The sequence below is a fragment of the Notolabrus celidotus genome, chromosome 7, assembly GCF_009762535.1.
Source record: "Notolabrus celidotus isolate fNotCel1 chromosome 7, fNotCel1.pri, whole genome shotgun sequence".
NCBI classification, from domain to species: Eukaryota; Metazoa; Chordata; class Actinopteri; order Labriformes; family Labridae; genus Notolabrus; species Notolabrus celidotus.
The window spans coordinates 2721321-2741741 of NC_048278.1; the positions used below are offsets into that span (position 1 = coordinate 2721321).

General features: G+C 42.9%; 1 protein-coding gene and 1 long non-coding RNA gene across 2 annotated transcripts in view; one reads left to right on the top strand and one right to left on the bottom strand.

The window, feature by feature from the left end:
- LOC117815294 (zeta-sarcoglycan) overlaps window positions 1-19945 on the bottom strand; it is a 365700-nt gene extending 345755 nt beyond the window's left edge. Inside the window, exon 1 of the mRNA XM_034686927.1 lies at window positions 19733-19945. Within this exon, the coding sequence (XP_034542818.1) occupies window positions 19733-19942 (210 nt within the window). The 5' untranslated portion in view covers window positions 19943-19945. The remainder of the gene's footprint in view (window positions 1-19732) is intronic.
- On the top strand, window positions 4851-5101 carry LOC117815295. The gene is made up of 2 exons (XR_004631786.1): window positions 4851-4895; window positions 4996-5101. It is a non-coding gene; the product is annotated as an uncharacterized LOC117815295 (long non-coding RNA).
- Window positions 19946-20421: the final 476 nt, after the last annotated feature.

A 20421-nucleotide genomic window follows, 5' to 3' on the forward strand; every position in this document is an offset into this window, starting at 1 on the left:
AATTGGTGCTGCTAAATGAGAGCTACTGAGCATGTGCGTTGCAATGTGTGCTTTCATCTGAGCAGGACAAGGAGCAACAATATTTGCTTACCGTAGCTTGTTTGGTTTTGTATAGTTTTGTCGCTTTTGCAGAAATATAAGTCAATAGCGACGAGAGAAGTGATTTTGTTTATCGCTATTTTCAATAAATTCTCGGTTTGTTTATTTTTATACAGCATTTATTTCATTTTTTAGTAAAACTATTTCACAAAGCACGAGTCAGAAAGATCACGCCCTGCAGAAGTGGCAAAAGAAGGTTTTTTCTAAGAGTTGCCACTACACAGGTAATAGAGCATTGCAGGATTAATTCAGCAGCCATTAACTGGAGTTACAGCCACAGGTAGTGGCTGGATGTTGCATTACATTGTAACTACATGTGATCAGGATTTCAGGCCTACAATGATAACAATATTAGTTTTTTGTAGAACCAACTGGTGCTGACTAGCAAAGATGACAGAACTTGACAGACACATGTCCCTATAGAGAATATGCAATGCACCAAGAAGTGACCCTTATGGAACTCCACACATGATGCTACAACGAGGCAAACATGCAAATTCCGCTTAGTTGAATGGGTGCTCACGGTTTGGTTCAGTTCAGGGATCAACCAGAAGAGAAGAAAAGGAGGAGTTTAGATATGGGCTGCACGGTGGTGCAGTGGGTAGCGCTGTTGCCTCACAGCTAGAAGGTTCCTGGTTTGAATCTCCGGTCGGGCGGGTGCCTTTCTGTGTGGAGTTTGCATGTTCTTCCTGTGCATGCGTGGGTTCTCTCTGATTGATCACTCTAAATTGCCCGTAGGTGTGAGTGTGTGCATGAATGGTTGTCTGTCTCTCTGTGTTAGCCCTGTGATAGGTTGGCGACCTGTCCAGGTTGTACCCTGCCTTCCGCCCAAAGCCAGCTGGGATAGGCTCCAGCTCCCCGTGACCCCTAACGGGATAAGCGGTCAAGATAATGGGTGGATGGATGGAGTTTAGATATATGTTATTGCTTGCTAAGCCATGATTCGAACTCTGCATTGCATTTCAAGGCACAATGATGCATCTCAATAACAGTGCTTCCCACAACTCAACAAAAGCCTTATTCAACAAACATGAAAGTTAGTTTATAATAACATTTTTAAGATATTGCTTTTGAGTAAGAATTGCTAAGACACTTAACAAAACAGGTAGGTCGCGTGGAATCAACTCAACTTCCTGAAATCAAGTCATCTTCTGTGTGTGTTTGTGTGTCAGTGATCCAGCTGTGTGCACTGTGTGTTGTGTAAAGCCTACCTGTACTCTTATAACTGTGTCTCTGTGAATTTAACACCTGTGTATTCCTGCTCTGCTTGCGTTTCTGGGCTTTTACCGTGTGTAACTATTGTTCCTGCAGTACAGTGTTTGAGTGATGACGCCGGCTTGGAGGACGAGAAAAACCAGCACAGTGCAGTTTATGTTGTAACTAGAGAAGCTGTGCATTAGACAGTTGCATGGCCTATTGAGGAGATTTTTAGCAGACTGTGCAGGTGTTGTGTTGCAGCCACTGGTGTTCTCTTGTAGGTTCTGAAGGAGCCTGTAATGTTGATCACCCCTCTTAGTGCAGAAAATGCAGTTATTGGTCTAGTTTTTAGTGTTTCTTCAAATAATAATCCAGTAATAGCTAGTTACCTCTTCCATACCTGCTTCCCTACATGCAACCTGAGTCAGTGTTTAGTCTGGATGTCAGGAGGAATCAGTGAAGTATGCTGACAAGGAATGGCAACAGAGAACACCTTCACTGGTTCATGACTTCAATCCGATTGAATTATGACAAGCAAGAATGTGATGCTATTTTCTGTCGAGACGATTTGAGAGGCAGTGTCAGATTGACTTCTTATTCGGGATATATTAATTATTCATATATTTAAATCAAAATCCGAATGGCATGATAATACGAGCAGCGGAGGAGGAATGCTGCCGGGGTTCAGTGAGTGCAAGGACAGAAGCAGATGTTGGCGAAACTGCAATGTTTGTTATGAAGCTGCTTTTAAATCATGTAAAATAGGACCCAGAATTTACCCTTACCTCTGCTGTTTCCTGCTTTTACTCTTTTACGCCAAACCAAGAATCCACAGTTTTACCCTCATCAGTGTTATATTCTAATAAAGGAAGGAAACTGAGTCTTAGGCTCGTTATGGATCACATAAATGTGGTATAATGCTCGTAAAAAGTTCAGTCAATCTCACAAATTCTAAAACCCAAAGTGGATCAGTCAATTAAAAAGCAAAATGAAGTTATTATTACAGATTTATTGGGACCTATGAGACATCCATAGGGCTGCCCCGGAGTTGCTCGACTCCAGTTTTGGAGACTGTCAGAAACACTAACTTTGAGACTTCAGCTTAATGAGCTACTCACTGGACAGATTTGTTTTTGCTTGTTTTATTCCTGTTGTATTTCCCTGTTGGTTTTTATGCAGCCATAACCTCGTTTCTAATTAATGTTGGTCATTTTTATTGATTTTTCAATCGCCGTTTTATCGTCTGAGTAGCACACTGTAACTCTTTTATGAAAAGTACCACAAGAGTAAAGTTTTATTTTATACCCTCGCTGGTTGGCAGCCAACAGTGATTAAAAACTAAAAGAAGCACTCCTCACACAGTCCTAGTAAAAATTTGCCAACGTCAGAAATTACAGACCAGTGGCAATTTTAATTTTATCCCTCTTCTATCTATCACTTTAATGTGGTATTTATAAGTTATATGATCAAAGATAAAAAAACTGTACACAAGTCTTTTCTTCTGTGAAGTTCATATCTCTCGCTTCGCTGTGCAGCCGTGCATGTTTAATAGGTCTTCAGGCCAGGATGCAGAGCAGCACACTGCAAACCGTGTTATGAGGGGGCAAAACATAGTGGAAGGTAATTAGATGAAAAACACACAGTGCAGAAAATGCACACACACACACAGGAACGCATGCACACACACACATTTAATCACACCATAGTCTAGACCAGCCCAGGAATTAGGCCGGCTGATTGGTGAGTGACAGCTGGAATTGAATCTCTTTGCAGTGAAAACCCAAAGGACTCAAGGGAGGACACACACGCACACACACACACACACACACACACACACACACACACGCACTAATGTGGCACAGACACACCCAAGCATGGCAAATCACACACTCTCACACACACAAATCAGCATGAACAATCGCTGAATAATTGCTGGCACAAACACGTATACTCTCCCTCAGTTCCCCCCTGATTCCCTCTCTCTCTCACACACACACACACGCTCACACACACACATGTAAACTCCTATCCCCCACAGGTCCCTCCTCTCCAATTTACTGCCAAAGCTGTCTCTTCAAAGACAAATCTCTTCTTCTCCCCACACCATCACAATGAGAATCGCATCTGGCAACTCCAAACAAAACAAAAAGTTTGAGAAAGGCCTTCATTATGCCGCCACCGCCGCTCAGACGTGATCTGAATGGAGACGGTGAAAATGACAATCATGGAGCCAGAGAGGAAGCAGCCCCCTATGGCCAGATTTGAAATGAGAGATGATGAGGAAGGGAAACATAGTGGTGTGTTTGTATGAGTGTGAGATTGTATCCTTTGTGTTTGTTGCCTTCAAACTGATAAGCTGAGCTGATAATAGCGGTAAGCCTCTTGTAGTGTTCAGATTTCCACCGGAGCTGCAGAGACAAATAAAGCAGCGGGGTGTTTCAGATGAAAAACCTGTTTCACATAGAGGCCCAGCATCGGAGGTGTGAAGGTGCAAAGTGGCAACAAGCAGCGCAACAACAGTTAACAGAGAAAAATTAACTTTGTGCAAATGTCCTGGGGTGCGCAGTGACACCTCAGATGGAGCATTCGCTCTTTTGTTGACTGCTGCAGAAAACAAACAATACACAAAGTGGAGAAAGATGTGAAGAATGATTGAAGACACAGAAAGTTACAGCCTTGTAATTACTGTGTTTAATGTGTTCATCGTTACATGCTAAAAGGATCACACTTTTAACACTGTACTTACAATTATACTGCTTCCCCTCTCGCCATGTTCTTCAAAATGAAAATGAGTCTCAAGCTATCTTATGTAAGATAAGATAAGATAAGATAAGATAAGATATTCTTTATTGATCCCCCATTGGGATAAATTATTTTGTTCCAGCAGCTTACAACAGGGGAACGGGGAATACAACAATGTACTTACATAGTTGAAAATATAATAAGTATAATAATAATAGTAATTATAAAGGTAAAATTAAATTGAAATAAATTCAATTCAATTCAATTTAATTCAATTCAATTCAATTCAAAAAATAAATAAATACAGCAAATGTTACAGATCTACAGTGGTGGAAAAAAGTTTTTGGACAACCTTAAAATTTTATCCAATCTCAAATACTGTCATAAAATATTTGTGAAAGGCAGACATAAACAAATACAAATTATATATTTTTTAGTTATTGTTTACAAGAAAAACTAACAAAACTAAATTCTTGACAGTTTCAATATGTCAGTTCTCAACATTGTCGGTATCAAAGTCAACAAATAACAGAGAATGTGTTCAAAACTGAACAAATAAATAAATAAACCTGGCTGGGACTGGACTAAAAGAAATTGCACTTGCAGAGTTATTCTCAATGAAATATTTCACAAATGCATGGGTGTCTGAAAATATTTTTCCACCACTGTTGTCATGGCTGTGGCAGTGGCTTCTCTCCCCTGTTGTGTTAACCCTCCTCTCTGCCTTTGCCCCCTCCTTCCTGTGTGCTTGGTGAAGGTGTGGCTCAGGAGACACACCTGTGAGCGATCTGAATCAGCAGCACTACAAATACCTGGTCCTCCTGCCACTTTAGTGCCGGATTGTTCCTTCGCCACGGGTGATTATAATCGTCAAGTACTTAGTCATCAAGTGTGTCTAAAGATTAGAGTTTTTTCCCCTCATGCCTAACGCGCTGTGTTTTTTCTCTCTGTGTGCAGCGATCCTCCTGCTACCTGTTTTTCACCAGGCGTCTTGGAGCTGGCTTCCTGGATATTTTTGTTTTACCTCAGTTGTCTCCACAATAAATTGATTGTACTCTTCAATTTGTCTCCGTCTCAGCTCCTGGGTCCCTCTGTTGAGAGCACACCCTGACAACTGTAGATAGAACGTCACGACAAAGCTACTTGAAAAAATCAAAGAGCTAAATTGAAGTTAATGCTGTTGTTACAAATAAAGACAATAATAAAGAGCCTCAATCTTATTGGTTTGCTGTGTCTCAGTCCAAAGAAAATTGCAAGTAACACGTGTTTAAAACATACAAGCTTACCCATTATGTTGGCGATGAACAAGTTAGCGGTAATGTATAGTGAGTGGGTAGGTTTTGCAATTACGCTGGACTTCCACTGGTTGTCTGTTTGCCTCCGGTGTAGTTTGGCTACTCCGGACAACTACAGTCGCAAGACTGAGGGTTTTCTATGGTAATTGCAGAATCACTAGTTTTCTGATTATGCTCATACAGTGACCTCTGAAATCTTCTGACCTGTTGCCTCCAGTCCTGGCTCCACTCCTTATGATTGTTTGTTAATGTAGTTATGTCAACACAGAGTATTTTACTCTGAAAATTGATCGGATGTTTTAATATTGCAACAGAGTCTGACTTCCTGTTTTGATCAATCTGCTATGTGCTGATTGATGCACCGTGCTTTGACATTCAACAGAGGACTTGTGTATCTGCTGCAGAGGGCCCTGATTGACGGAGCAGATACACAATGCAGCAGAGCCAGTGGAATCACACACATTGACAAGAGCAGAAACAGTGGACCTGGTGGAAGTTCCCTGTTAGTATCCCGACATATCATATGAGCAAGACCGACGTTTTTGCCACAGTGTCAACAGGCAGAGGTTAAAACGACAAAGCAGAATATAGTCTTTCACAGAGCCAGGTCCTAAAGCAAGATGGCCTTCTTCATGTTCTAGATTTAACTTTACAAAGACAACAACCCCCTCCTCCTCTTAACTCTGGTGGTAACATAGGTATATTTTACCCCATATAATATACCCGATAAAATATACTTCACAATAAAATATATCATAGTACAAAAATGCATTGCAAATTGAAGTACTCCTCTTGTATTTCCCAGGATAAAACATATCATAAAATGCAAAACAAATATCATAGTGGGACCCTATAAAAATGCAACAAAATTAGTGAAAAATTAGGGAATCATTAATGATAATTGATAACTATTGATTACTTTTTAAATAATAGAGCTGGGAATTTGTTATTTGGGCCAACCATTTCTGGGACATGTGAGCCTTATCCACACAAGGCACAGTCTCCCTGGATCACTGATAAATGTTGGAGAGATAAACAAAGAATTTACTCTCAATTACTAACGTCAGGTGAAAATCACCCGAACATGTGCCTGCTGAAAAAACAGGGATGGTAGAAGGGAAACAGGACACCCTTGGGTGCAATCAGAGAGCAGCATGAAGCTACCCAGGGACCCATGCAACTCAAACAGCAGCAACACAATGAAAATCACATAACCACATCACATGGGTGAAAATCACCCAATGTTCGTAAGCATGCACGCTCCTTCCATCAAATGCAGGATCTTAACGTCTTAAAGACTGAGCATGACAGTCTGCAAACATCACAGATCCTCTAAAAGACAAATATACGACAAAGCCACATGCACCATACACGACCTCTATCAACATACCTTTGGTGGAGACGGCGTTGTTTTAAAGGTACGCCACTATCCTCGCTCTTTTGAAGTTCTCTGGACTGTATTCACATCTGATTGTCAGCTCAGTGCAGACAAACAAACACCCAAACAGTCTTTGAAATGCTAAATAAAGTTGCTTTGTGAAATTTTGATACAGCACTGCAGTGCAGTCACACTAGTCCAGCGGTCACTGAGGGGTCAAAGGGCAACACAAACCGGTATGGCTGGTGATTGTGCAAAAAATACCTTGATTCATTTGTTATTCTTATGAGCACTTTAATCCTTTTAAACTCAGCTAAATTACTCCAGGCACGGCCTCACAGCTAGAAGGTTCCTGGTTCGAGTCCCCTGTCGGTCAGGTGCCTTTCTGTGTGGAGTTTGCATGTTCTCCCTGCGCATGCGTGGGTTCTCTCCAGGTACTCCGGCTTCCTCCCACAGTCCAAAAACATGCTCACCAGGTTGATTGGTCACTCTGAATAGCCTGTAGGTGTGAGTGTGTGCATGAATGGTTGTCTGTCTCTCTGTGTTAGCCCTGTGATAGGTTGGCGACCAGTCCAGGGTGTACCCTGCCTTCCGCCCGAAGCCGCCTGGGATAGGCTCCACCCCCCCTGTGACCCCTAACAGGATAAGCGGTCAAGATAATGAAGATAATGGATATTCAAGTGTTGTCTTAAGAATATTGGAAGGCACATTTCAACTTCAGGAATAAATGAAAAGATGCTTTCTCTTGTAATTACAGTGCATGATCGAGCTTATGTTGCCTCCTAACACACTTTTGTTGTATTTCTTCTCTCAGGATTGTCTGTCAGTGTCTCCCATATTCGTAAATCTTGGACTTCACGGTTCTTTTGCAACCTACATCTCAAATTTGATCAGATTTTATCCAATCAGCTGTCCGATCATTTCTTCAGATCATCCTTTGAACCAGAAAAGATTCTGTGATTACGTGACGATGAGCTCTGCAGCTCTGTTAGGTAACTGACTTTGCAGACAGCCTCTGAAATGTCACCATCCACTAACTTTCCCTCCATTGAGCAGCAAGAAACACGTCTCAGTGACTTGGGAAGCAAACGACAGGAAGGAGCAACTGAGAGCAGACCGTTTTTAAACCACATGAGCGGACGCTAACTCAACTTTATCAATCCTCTTCCTTCTTTCTTTAGCTCTCTCCTCCAACAGAAAACTGCAGAAAACTGGGCTCAAGGCCGAGCACATCACGACCGTTTCACAAAGTCTTCCACAACACCATGCTCCTCTTTCTTCTTCTTCTTGCCATCACATGAATTCAAAGGCTGTAAAATGTGTCTCCGATACATCAACAATGCTTTCATAGGGAGGCATGGTGGTTAAGATAAAGTCAAGACTGTGTCAAGGTCAAATAATGTGTTGTGGCATGATGAAGAAACATAATCTATTTAATTGCAGGCTTTGTGATGAATTAATCTTGTCTATCTGCAACGTGAGGTGCATTTCATTACGAGGAGACATACTGCATAACCCTGTTTCCAGATTTTATCACTAACTTACACATTTTAATTGTTCCCTGTTTTCACCTCATTAAGTGTTATTCCCCCAAGGAGTATACTTGCTTACTCCAGTGTGATCACCTTGCTACTGATGGGACACACACACACACCAACACACACACACATCTCTGTGCACAGCCTTGCTCCCCTTTTACTGTTTTCTTTTTCATTTTCCTCTTAACCACTTCAGGGTTAAGTGTCTTCCCCGGGGACACTATGGCATGTGGACTGCGGGACCTTCTGATTGAGATACGACCGACTCTAAATCACAGCCGCCCCACTAAGCGGAAACAATTGAAAGCATGTGACAACTTCAAACAAACGTAAATCAGCTACAGGAGCAGATGAACAATGAAAGGGAAAGGCTGCACATCAACGAATGCAGGCAGAGTTTGAACATGAGACGTGTGTGTGTGTTAGTACTTTACAGAGTAGAACCTGTGGTTAGACCTACCTCATGTCAGGTATGGGAGGAGAGGAGATCAACTTATTATTGCAGATGTGTGTCTAACATGAGTCTGGTCCTGCTGGAGGTTTCTAACAATAATAATAATAATAATAATAATACATTTTATTTTGGGCGCCTTTCAAATCACCCATGGTCATAAAAACAAACAAACAAACAAACAAATGGAAAGAGTCATAAATAGAAACTAAAAACTAGGGAAGTGCGGAGAGTCCAGTTAGAGCAGGGGTGTCAAACTCAAATACACAGAGGGCCAAAATAAAAAAATCGGTGCAAGTCAGGGGCCGGACTGGTTTAATGTTTATTGCAAAACTTATTGAAATGAACTTATTGCACATATTGAACACTGAACTAGCAAAGCTTAAGTTATTACTATAAACATTTAAAAAATTAAAAAATATGTTGCATTCATTTCTTATTGCTCAATCTGCAGCTTATCTAATGAATGAGCTTTACTAATTTCTTTTGAAAATATTTTTCCACAGGCCAACAACATTAGCAAAAAAAGTTCTGCAAAGAAAACCAAAAATACCCTGTGGTAGTGAGAAAAAGTGCAAAAAGGAAACATTAAAGCTCAGTCTGCTGCTCTGTGATGCACACTAGTCTAAGATACTCAGCATCTCATCTTGGATGTAAGTTCATCAATGTTTGGGGTCAGGCTCTGAGCTGAGGAAATCCTCAGGATTGAGTGAAGGTGTTCATCAGTAAGACGACTCCTGTGAGATGTTTTGTTTAACTTCTTCAAAGAGAACAGTTGTTCACACAGGTAGTTTGGCAGCACGGAGAATGGCTCAAGTTTTCTTGCAACATCTGCGTGTCCCACAGTTGCAGCTTGGTTTTAAAAGCCTTCGCTGCAGCGTACATGTCTCTGATCCTACGGCCCCGCCCCTGAAGCTGCAGGTTGAGCGCGTTGAGATGGCTCGTGATGTCACACAGAAACGCCACTTCACACAGAAACTTTGTATCACGGAGCTCTGTTGTGTCTTTCCCTTTGCTCTCCATGAACTGACAGATCTCCTCACGCAACTTGAAACACCTTTACAGAACTTTTCCTTGGCTCAGCCATCGCACCTCTGTGTGATGGGGCAAGTCACCATATTCTGAACCCAACTCCTCCAGAAAAGACTGGAACTGACGCTGATTTAAAACTATGGCTCTTATGAAGTTAACTGCTCGTGTTATGGTGCTCATCACATGGTCCATTTTCAAGGCTTTGCCACACAGCAATTCCTGATGTATGATGCAGTGATAAACTGTCTGCTCACCTGCGCTGTTTTCCTCCCACATCTTCTCCCGGATCCTGCCCACTAATCCACTCTTTTGCCCGCACTTTGCGGACGCTCATCCGTCGTCAGTCCCACACGCTTAACCAAAGGCAGCCTCGTTTCATTTACACATCTGGATACCTCTTCAAAGAGATCTTTCCTCGTAGTTGTGCCATGCATTGATCTTAATCCCAAATTTTCCTCTGTTGCGCACATGCATATTCTGCCTCCCACCTGTCTTGAACCCCCCTGTTTTCAAAGTCCACCTTTCGTTTAGCCATTTTTGGGTGAGAGGGATAGCTGAAAGTTGACTGCAGGTGACTAGCTTCATAAGGCTGATGATGAGCGGAGTCGGGTAACGGCTCTCGCGTGCGGGCCCTCGATTGACATGCAGTGCATTGTGGGACTTGTAGTTTTAGTGGTGCGTGCAAAATACCGTCGGGCCAGCTCTATAAATAATATGATATTATCTCGCGGGCCAAAGGTAATGCCACCGCGGGCCGGACTTGGCCCGCGGGCCTTGAGTTTGACACATATGAGTTAGAGGGAATAAGCCAGTTTGAAAAGGTGAGTTTTGAGTTGGGATTTGAATGATGTTGTGGAGTCCGACTGTCTTATATGTGGGGGGAGGGAGTTCCAGAGTCTGGGTGCCTGTTAAAGGAAGTTTGTCCTTGCCACTGTAACTTGCTAAATGCTGCAAAGTGCTCTGCTCATGGTGGATTAAGATGAGATCAGACTGAGTCCTGTCTGGAAGATGGGACTGGATCTGATCCTGTCTTGATGTTGGGTCTTTGTTAATACTAGGGATGGGCAATGATTTTCAAATATTCGTATATTTGTGAGTTACTTTGAATATTTTCCCATTTTAAAAGTACATTTTTCATCATTTTTACCGGTGCCTGGTTGTAATAGAGTATTCCCTGCAGACGGTGGCTACAGAGCGTCTTAAAGCTGTTTACTAACCACATTAGCAAACAGAAGAAGAAGAATGCTGCATTAAATAGCAAAAGAAGAAGAAAACATTAGCGACAGTCGAAGGGATTTTCTGAATCTGAGCATGGCTACTAGCAGTACCTCGTCCTGCTGCTGGTTAACGAGACTGACCCACACACGGGCTGTTAATGGGACAGGTGTGTGTGTGTATGTGGTTGTGTGTGTGGGGGGGGATTATCAATAATCGTTGAATAGATGCCAATGATTATCGAATAGTATTTTGGCTTTAAATGCCCATCCCTAGTTAATAAGAGAACATAGAGTACGGTCTAGACCTGCTCTGTTTGGAAAGAGTCTGAGGAGAACGTTTGTTGGGATTTGCTGCTATACAAATAAAGATTGATTGATTGATTGCTGCATTCATTTGACAGCCCTACAAATACGCTATCCATGCAAACCGATATCTAGTTCTGACCTCCACGCCTTTAACTTCAAATAACTGAATAGAAAGCCCCTGTGAGGAGATTCATACCTGCTTATAAAACCGACTTCTCTGAGATGAGATACAGATATAAAAGAGACCATGAGGGACATGACTGACATTATCTATGTGGTCATTTTGCATGCCTGTTAATGCAACCAGGAAGAAGGTGCCAGACAAAGTAATTCACAGCCTTTGTTTATGTTTTGCACTGAATAGATTCACAGTGAGTGATATTCCTGATTGTTAAGATGTTTTGTCTTGAAAATGCAACGTCTGCAAACAGGATGAGATCTGCAAGAAGATTAGACGAACCACTTTGACTCTCCAAGATCAACACAAGCCTTGAGCTCCTCATAGAAGCTCTAACGTGAAATTGTTATAGAAGAATACAATGCATCAGAGACTGAATGTTATATCCTGCATAAAACATCACTTTAATAGATGTCTAAACCTTTTCAACTCCAGGGATCAGTCGGGTCTACATGCAGTATTTAAAAGCCATCCATACAGCGGACATGTTTTCAGGTCTTTTTCTGATAAATGTGTGCGCCTTATTCTTCCAGCTAGATTTGATCTCATTGTTTTATGTTTCATACTAAGTCAGAATAATAACAGTGTACTAATAACACAAACTGTATCATGTTTTATTCATCTCCTAGTTCACTTTAATCTTTCTCTCCATCTCTATCATCCCTCTGTCTCCTCGTTCCTCACACGTCTCGGTGTTCCACTCATCATATATGGCCGATGAAATATCTTCTGCTCTTTCATGCTCTGTGCTGGCTGCCTGCCCTCGGGCATATTTAGCTGCCCCCCCCCCCCCCCCCCCCCCCCCCCTGCTCTCTTATATTCTGGAGTTGCTTATTGAAACATAAGGCATGATGTGGGAAGGCTTTGCCAGAGGTTTACGGGGGTCAAATCCTCCCTCATTTGCATATATACTATCACAGCTTAGCTCCTTCAACCCCGAGGCGGTGTGGGATATGAGATGTAGGGGTGCTGTAACCCCAGGATGACATGCCTAGAAAGTGGAGGTTGAAATGAGAGGAATAATCTAACAGAGGCTTGCATAAATTATAGATAAATAAATGTACTCGCACTGACTGTTGTTTCTATTTCTGTGAGTCGTCAGAGCCGTGTAAAGTGAGCACTTTTCCAGATCAAAACAAAGACCCATTTAGAGTTTCCTGCACCAGATATTACTGCTTCACCAGCTTTTCTTCTCTCCTGTCAGTCAACTCCAGTGTTTTTATTTGGCATCTTAAAAGCACAAACCCACTGTGTTTTGAAGTGCTCTCCAAAAAGCTGCCAGCAAAGCAGGAAGCAAAGAGGCCCAGCGTGGACGTCAACAGCAATAATAAAAGCTAATAAAAATGAGAACATACTTAAATTTCAAAGCAAGACCAGCAGAGCATAAAAAAACATGTCAGAAGCACATGAAGGCTGATGAATAGGAACAGATTGGGAGAGGAGTTTCTGTGTTTGGACTGGTTCAGAGTTTAACAGAGGGCTGCAGAGTGTGCACTGGTTATATGAAGCAGTGGGGCAAAAATCACAAACTTTGAGGCTCAAGCTCTCTGACAGTTTGAGCAGTGGAAGCACATTTTTGATCTCTATTTACTTAATCCAAAATATAAAGTAGATTCTGTACTCCGAGGTCAGGATTTAAGTGCTTTTGTACACCAAGTTGTATTGATCTATCAAGTATCAGAAGGAGAAACATTCTGTGTGGAGAGCAAAAGGTTGAACGCAATACAGCTGTAATGACATCTGATACAGACATCTGTAAGTGCAGCAAGCTTTTCAGTCAAGACCATAGACTGTATAAATAATGGACGGAGTATCCGTGATGTCACCCATTTGTTTCTGAAGCGCTGTTTTGAAGCCAATCGTTGGTGGCAGCCATACTGCTGCTGTCGAGCGATTGTGAGGTAAAGAGGCGGGCTTTGAGTCGCCTAGCCAACAGCTACAATGTGCCAGCCTGTCAATCAAGTCAGCTGAGCCTCTCATTGGAAGACTCGTAGTCTCAATATCTTTGAAATTGCAGTGTTAGAAAAAAATTCACCCCTGTACAGTGTGTGCCGATCAAGAAATGAGCCATCCAGACTACACTCGTCTTTTGAACCAGACTGTAAACATGTTTATTTCTGCTGTAAAGATCAGCTTTTTCCCATTCATGTGCATGTGGTTTCCGGTACTTTCGGGGCCAGCCTCAAGTAGATACTCCATGAAATGCAGTTTTTAACACTTCTGCATTGGACTCATATTTTTAGACTGGAGGTTGCTGCTTGGTCAAGACAAAACATTTCAATTTGAGCAACAAATCTGCCTGACACTGTCAGTAAAGTCAGTCTGCATTTAGATTTCATCCAACAAATACAGATTTTAAAAGATGAACTAACGAAGCCTCCATTTTTCTTCTTCTCAAATCTGCATCAGGGATTATTTTAAGCACACTTAATATCTGTTATTGCAAATAATAAAAATAGAAATGCCAGTTTCTTTTTCAGGGTTCATACAGCTGAGGTAAACCATAGACTGTATAAATACGGACATGGTATCCATGACGTCACTCATCTGTTTCTGAAGCGCTGTTTTGAAGCCAATCGTTGGCGGCAGCCATACTGCTGCTGTCGAGCGATTGTGAGGTAAAGAGGCGGGCTTTGAGCCTCCTAGCCAACAGCTACAGTGTTCCCGCCTGTCAATCAAGTCAGCTGTGCCTCTCATTGGAAGACTCATAATCTCAATATCTTCTAGCTATCCAGACTACACTCGTCTTTTGTACCAGACTGTAAGCATGTTTATTTCTGTTGTAAAGATCGTCTTATTTGAATTGGTGTGTATGTGGTTTTAGGTACTTCCGGAGCCAGCCTCAAGTGGATCCTCAAAGAACTGCAGTTTTTAGCACTTCTGCGTTGCACTCATATTTTTAGACCGGAGGTTGCTGCTTGAGGTAAACCCGAGTGAAGCCTCTGTGAAGCTGACCGTTTACAGTGAAACTGAGACTCAGCAGAGAGTGTTTGTTTTAAAACTAGATGGCGTAGCTGACAAAATTGCATTGCTAGCTAAAAGTCTGGCTTACTCGTGTATCCCTGTTGCATCCAGAGCAATCATCCACTCCTGAGCCGTTGTACAATGTAAAAACAAAAGCAACTTTATTCTGGTGTTCCTTTAGTGCAGGGGTGTCAAACATGCGGCCCGCGGGCCAAAACCGGCCCGCCAAAGGTTCAAATCCGGCCCGCGGAACCACTTTGCAAAGTGAAGAAATTACAGAGAACACATTAACTGGAAGTTTTCAATGAAAGTAACTACTATTTCAGATTTGTCCTCTGGGGGGTCACATAAAATTATAGGAGTAAACCTGAACCTGAACAATGCTTTTTTTTCTTAAAGTGAGAAGATAGATTACTTGCTATTTGCAAAATTCAGTTGAGATCAGGCGGCAACCTCTGGTCTATAAAATATGAGTCCAATGTGGAAGTGCTAAAAACTGCAGTTCATTGAGGATCTGCTTGAGGCTGGCTCAAGACGATCTTTACAGTACAAATAAACATGTTTACAGCCTGGTACAAAAGACCAGTGTAGTCTGGATAGCTCATTTCTCTATCGGCTCACACTGTAGGGGTTGAGTTTTTTTCTAATGCAGCAATTTGGAAGATATTGAGATTATGAGTCTTCCAATGAGAGGCACAGCTGACTTGACTGACAGGTGGGAACACTGGAGTTGTTGGCTAGTCAGCCAGCCTCTTTACATCACAATAGCAGTCGAGCAGCATATTTTATACAGTCTATGGTGCTGACTGAGTGAACCAGAAGCTGAAAAGTGTTTGTTTTTTTCAGAGTGTTAAAATAAATGACTTGCTGTTTGCATAATCCGATTGAGATTCATAAAGATTTTTTTGGGCACTATAAGATGACCCACTAACTACTAACACTAGCACTACACCGCTGCATACAACACTCTCCAGCAAGCAAACTGTTCATGCTGGAACTGAGGAGTCCAAAATAGTCAACTTTACCTTCTTCATTATTATAATCCATCTGTTCTTTTGCAGTAAACATTAAATTCGATGTCAGGTGAATGGATAACTTGTGTGTTTGGTGTGTTCGCAGCAGGTCTCAGTGCTTAAAGAGCAAGAGCCCACTGTGAGACTCATCATGGCAAAAAAGACCATACAAACATATTATGTTGTGATTTTGCTGGTCCGGCCCACTTCAGATCAATTTGGGCTGTGTGTGGCCCCTGAACTGAAATGAGTTTGACACCCCTGCTTTAGTGTCACAAAAACAAAAATGTAACAGATGATGCTTGATTGCATTCTAATAAACAATATTCCAGACAGATACGGGGCAGAACCGTGCGACTCCAACCCAGGCTAGCTTCCACTGACTCCTCCCACTGTCTGTGCCACACACAATCCTATATTAAAGACAGAATGTCTTTGTCAAATGTCAACCAAATCCAATCATAATTTTTACATTCTTTACCACTATAATTTTCAACTATACTAATTCTGAATAAATCTAGTCATTAATAACCTGTAACATTACTTTGCCTCATACAGATGGCTTTTGATCTGAACGTGCTCACCTAGCACTTGCTGATTGGACAACAAACACAGCAGCACACAGAAAAGGGATGCCTTTTCTTGACTTCCAGATACACCTGGATGCACTTCAAGTTTGTCTCAGGGGCTCAAATCACTGTCAGACAAACGCTGAAGGGTTTAAGACTGTTAGGAAAAATCTCAGTTTGTAGTGCAAGTTCTCTTTTGACATTTTGCCAACTAAAATACTGCATGAGTGTTCTTATTTATAAACCATTAGGAGGTAAAATATCAAAGAAGTTATTTTAAAAAATTGTTTTGAAAGCAGATCTGTGGGAATATTTAAACAAACACAAAGAAGCATGAAAATGTGATACTTTTCAAGTTAGCAGGTATACAGTTATATGAAAAAGTTTGGGCACACCTGACAATTTCCATTATTTTCATTTATAAATCATTGGGTGTTTTTATCAGCAACTTCATTTTGATATATCAAATAACTGATGGACACAGTAATATTTCAGTAGTGAAATTTAGTTTTTTGGATTAACGATAAATGTGCAATATGCATCAAAGCAAAATTAGACAAGTGCATACATTTGGGCACTCCAACGGAAAAATCACATCAATATTTAGTAGAGCTTCCTTTTGCAAAAATAACAGCCACTAGACGCTTCCTAAGGCCTGTAATGAGGATTCGGGATGAAGGTATTTTGGACAATTCTTCAGTTATAAAACATCTCCAGTTTAGTTAGGCTTGATGGTTTCCGAGCATGGACAGCCCACTTCAAATCATCCCACAGATTTCTAATGATATTCAAGTCTGGGGACTGGGATGGCCATTCTAGAACATTGTTCTTGTTCCTCTGCATGAATGCCTGAGACATTTTTGAGCAGTGGCAAGGCGCCGGGGGTGGATGAGATTCGCCCTGAGATGCTGAAGGCTCTGGACATTGTTGGGCTGTCTTGGCTGACACGCCTCTTCAGTGTCGGGTGGAGGTCTGGGATGGTGCCTGTGGAGTGGCAGACCGGTGTGGTGGTTCCCATTTTCAAAAAGGGGGACCGGAGAGTGTGCTCCAATTATAGGGGTATCACACTTCTCAGCCTCCCGGGAAAAGTGTACTCCAGGGTGCTGGAAAGGAGGCTCCGACCGGAGGTCGAACCTCGGATACAGGAGGAACAATGTGGTTTTCGTCCTGGCCGCGGGACAGTGGACCAGCTCTTTACCCTTGCGAGGCTCCTGGAGGGGGCATGGGAGTTTGCCCATCCAGTCTACATGTGTTTTGTGGACTGGGAGAAAGCCTACGATCGTGTACCACGGGGGCTCTTGTGGGGGGTACTGCGGGAGTATGGGGTTCGGGGGCCGCTACTGCGACCAAAGTGAGAGTTGTGTCTGCATACTTGGCACAAAGTCGGACGCGTTCTCGGTGCGTGTTGGACTCCGCCAGGGTTGCCCTTTGTCACCAATCCTGTTTGTAATCTTTATGGACAGGATCTCAAGGCGCAGCCGGGGGGAGGAGGGTCTCCAGTTCGGGGAGCTTGGAATCTCATCTCTGCTTTTTGCAGACGATGTGGTTCTGTTGGCTTCCTCGAGCGGGGACCTCCAGCGGGCATTGGGGCGGTTTGCAGCTGAGTGCGAAGCGGCCGGGATGAGAGTTAGCACCTCCAAGTCTGAGGCCATGGTTCTCTGCCGGAAAACGGTGGATTGCTCTCTCTCGGTGGGGAGTGAGACTTTGCTCCAAGTGGGGGAGTTTAAGTATCTCGGGGTCTTGTTCCCGAGTGGGGGTAAAATGGAGCGTGAGATCCACAGGCGGATTGGTGCGGCGTCAGCAGTGATGCGGACGTTGTATCGGACCATTGTAGTGAAGAGGGAGCTGAGCCGGAAGGTAAAGCTTTCGATTTACCAGTCAGTCTACGTTCCAACCCTCACCTATGGTCATGAGCTGTGGGTCATGACCGAAAGGATAGGATCGCGGATACAAGCGGCTGAAATGAGTTTCCTGCGAAGGGTGTCTGGGCTCGGCCTTAGAGAGAGGGTCAGGAACTCGGACATCCGGAGGGAGCTCGGAGTAGAGCCGCTGCTCCTCCGCGTCGAAAGGAGTCAGCTGAGGTGGTTCGGGCATCTGATAAGGATGCCTCCCGGACGCCTCCCTTTAGAGGTGTTCCGGGCACGTCCAACTGGGAGAAGGCCCCGGGGTAGACCCAGAACGCGGTGGAGGGATTATATCTCCCGCCTGGTCTGGGAACGCCTCGGGATTCCCCAGGAGGAGCTGGAAAGTGTCGCCGGGGAGAGGGATGTCTGGGTCAATTTGCTTGGACTGCTACCCCCGCGACCCGACCCCGGATAAGCGGAAGAAAATGGATGGATGGATGGATGGATGGATTTTGGGTTGTTATCTTATTGAAATATCCAGCCCCGGCGTATCTTCAACTATCTTCAACAGATTCTTGAACATTATTCTTATAAATTTGCTGATATTAAGTGGAATCCATGCAACCCTCAACTTTAACAAGATTCCCAGTACCAGCACAAGCCACACAGCCCCACAGCATGGTGGAACCTCCACCAAATTTGACTGTGGGTAGCAAGTGTTTTTCTTGGAATGCTGTGTTCTTTCGCCACCATCCATAACGGCGCTTGTGCCCAAATAACTCAATCTTTGTTTCATCCATCCACAGCACCTTATTCCAAAATGAAGCTAGCTTGTCCAAATGTGCTTTTGCATACCTCAAGCGACTCTGTTTCTGTCCGTGTGCTCAGAAAAGGCTTCTTATGCATCACTCTCCCGTACAGCTTTTCCTTGTGCAAAGTGCACTGAATTGTTGAACGATGGACTTTGACACCATCTGCTGCAAGATGATCTTGTAGGTCCTTGGAGGTGGTCTGTGGGTTGTTTTTGACCATATTCACCATCCTTCGCCTTTGCCTCTCAAATATTTCTCTTGGCCGGCCACATCTGGCCTTAACAAGAACTGTGCCTGTAGCCTTCCATTTCCTCACTATGTTCCTCACAATGGAAACTAACAGCTGAAATCTCTGAGATAGCTTTTTGTAGCCTTGCCCTAAACCGTAATGCTCAACAATCTTTGTTTTCAGGTTATTTGAGAGTTGTTTTCAGGTTCCCATGTCGCCACTCTTCAGAAGAGAGTCAAAGAGAAGAACAACTTGAATTTGCCCCCCTTAAATACCTTTTCTCATGATTGGATGCACCTGTCTATGAAGTTCAATGCTAAATGAGCTCATGAAACCAATTTTGTGTTTGAATAAATCAGTGTTAAGTAGTTACAGGTATTCAAATCAATAAAATGACAAGGGTGCCCAAAGTTTTGCACAGTCTATTTTTGACATCTGATTTATTTTCATACAATTTAATATTGCTGCACTTAAAGTTTTTGTCTGGAAAACACCCCAGTACTCAGCTTTGATTAGACAATGAATGACATGCCACTTTGATCATTTTCTGTGAAGACAGAGTAAATTATAAAGCAGGCTCAGAGGGGTGCCCAAACTTTTTCATACGACTGTATCAGTGCAACTACAGCAAACACACACACACACCTCTTTGTGTATGAGCACAAACACACAGCCTCACACACACTATTTCCAGTAAAGCCTCTGTCGATTTTATCATCTCTCCCATGTTGTGCTACATTACAACAAACCCTTTCAACCATCCAACAGCTGTCTCGTATAAAGTCCAACGTAAACAGTTACCCATATAACACCATGACATTTTAATTACACACACACGCGCGCACACACACTCACACACATCTCTTACCGGAGTGAAGTTCATGACTTTAAGGATCCAGATGGTCAGTGCCAGGTTGACGATCATGGTGACGAGGAGGAGGAGGATGAAGAAGTACAAGCATCTCTTCCTCCAGCCGTAGATTCCCACCGCAGGGTAAACCTGGGCGCCGCACACCGACGCCGCCCGCTGGTGGAGCGGGTTGGGCTGCGCTGCAAGGATGTACTGCTCCTGAGTCATCTGAAGGGACACAAATAGAGAGGACACGTCAGAATCATTCATTCTCATGAGATTTTAGATGAGATTCTGAGACATTCATCGCTTCGGCAATGTGTGCCAAATTGAGGGAATAACTTTCCCTAAAAAGTGAGCTTGATTAAATCAGAACACAGAAGCTAGAGTCAGGAAAAAGTGTCCCCATAAGTCAAAATAAGTGACTTCAGTAGTTTCATTTATTCAACATTTCTCACTTCTTTATTCCTTGGGTGACAATTTTTCATTTTGGAGTGAAAATCTGGAACTTTTCAGCTCGGCACAGGAGCTCGACAAACTCAGTACAAAAGAGTTTAAGGAGATAAAGAAATAAAGGAGGAAGAGAAAGGCATTTTTTATTCTTCCATTATTCCATCCGTGCAATGCAGTGATAAGATAAGGCAGATAGGGGAAAGGATGGACTCTCAAGGTTTGGTCATGGCGGCGGGAAGGGTGGAAACCATATT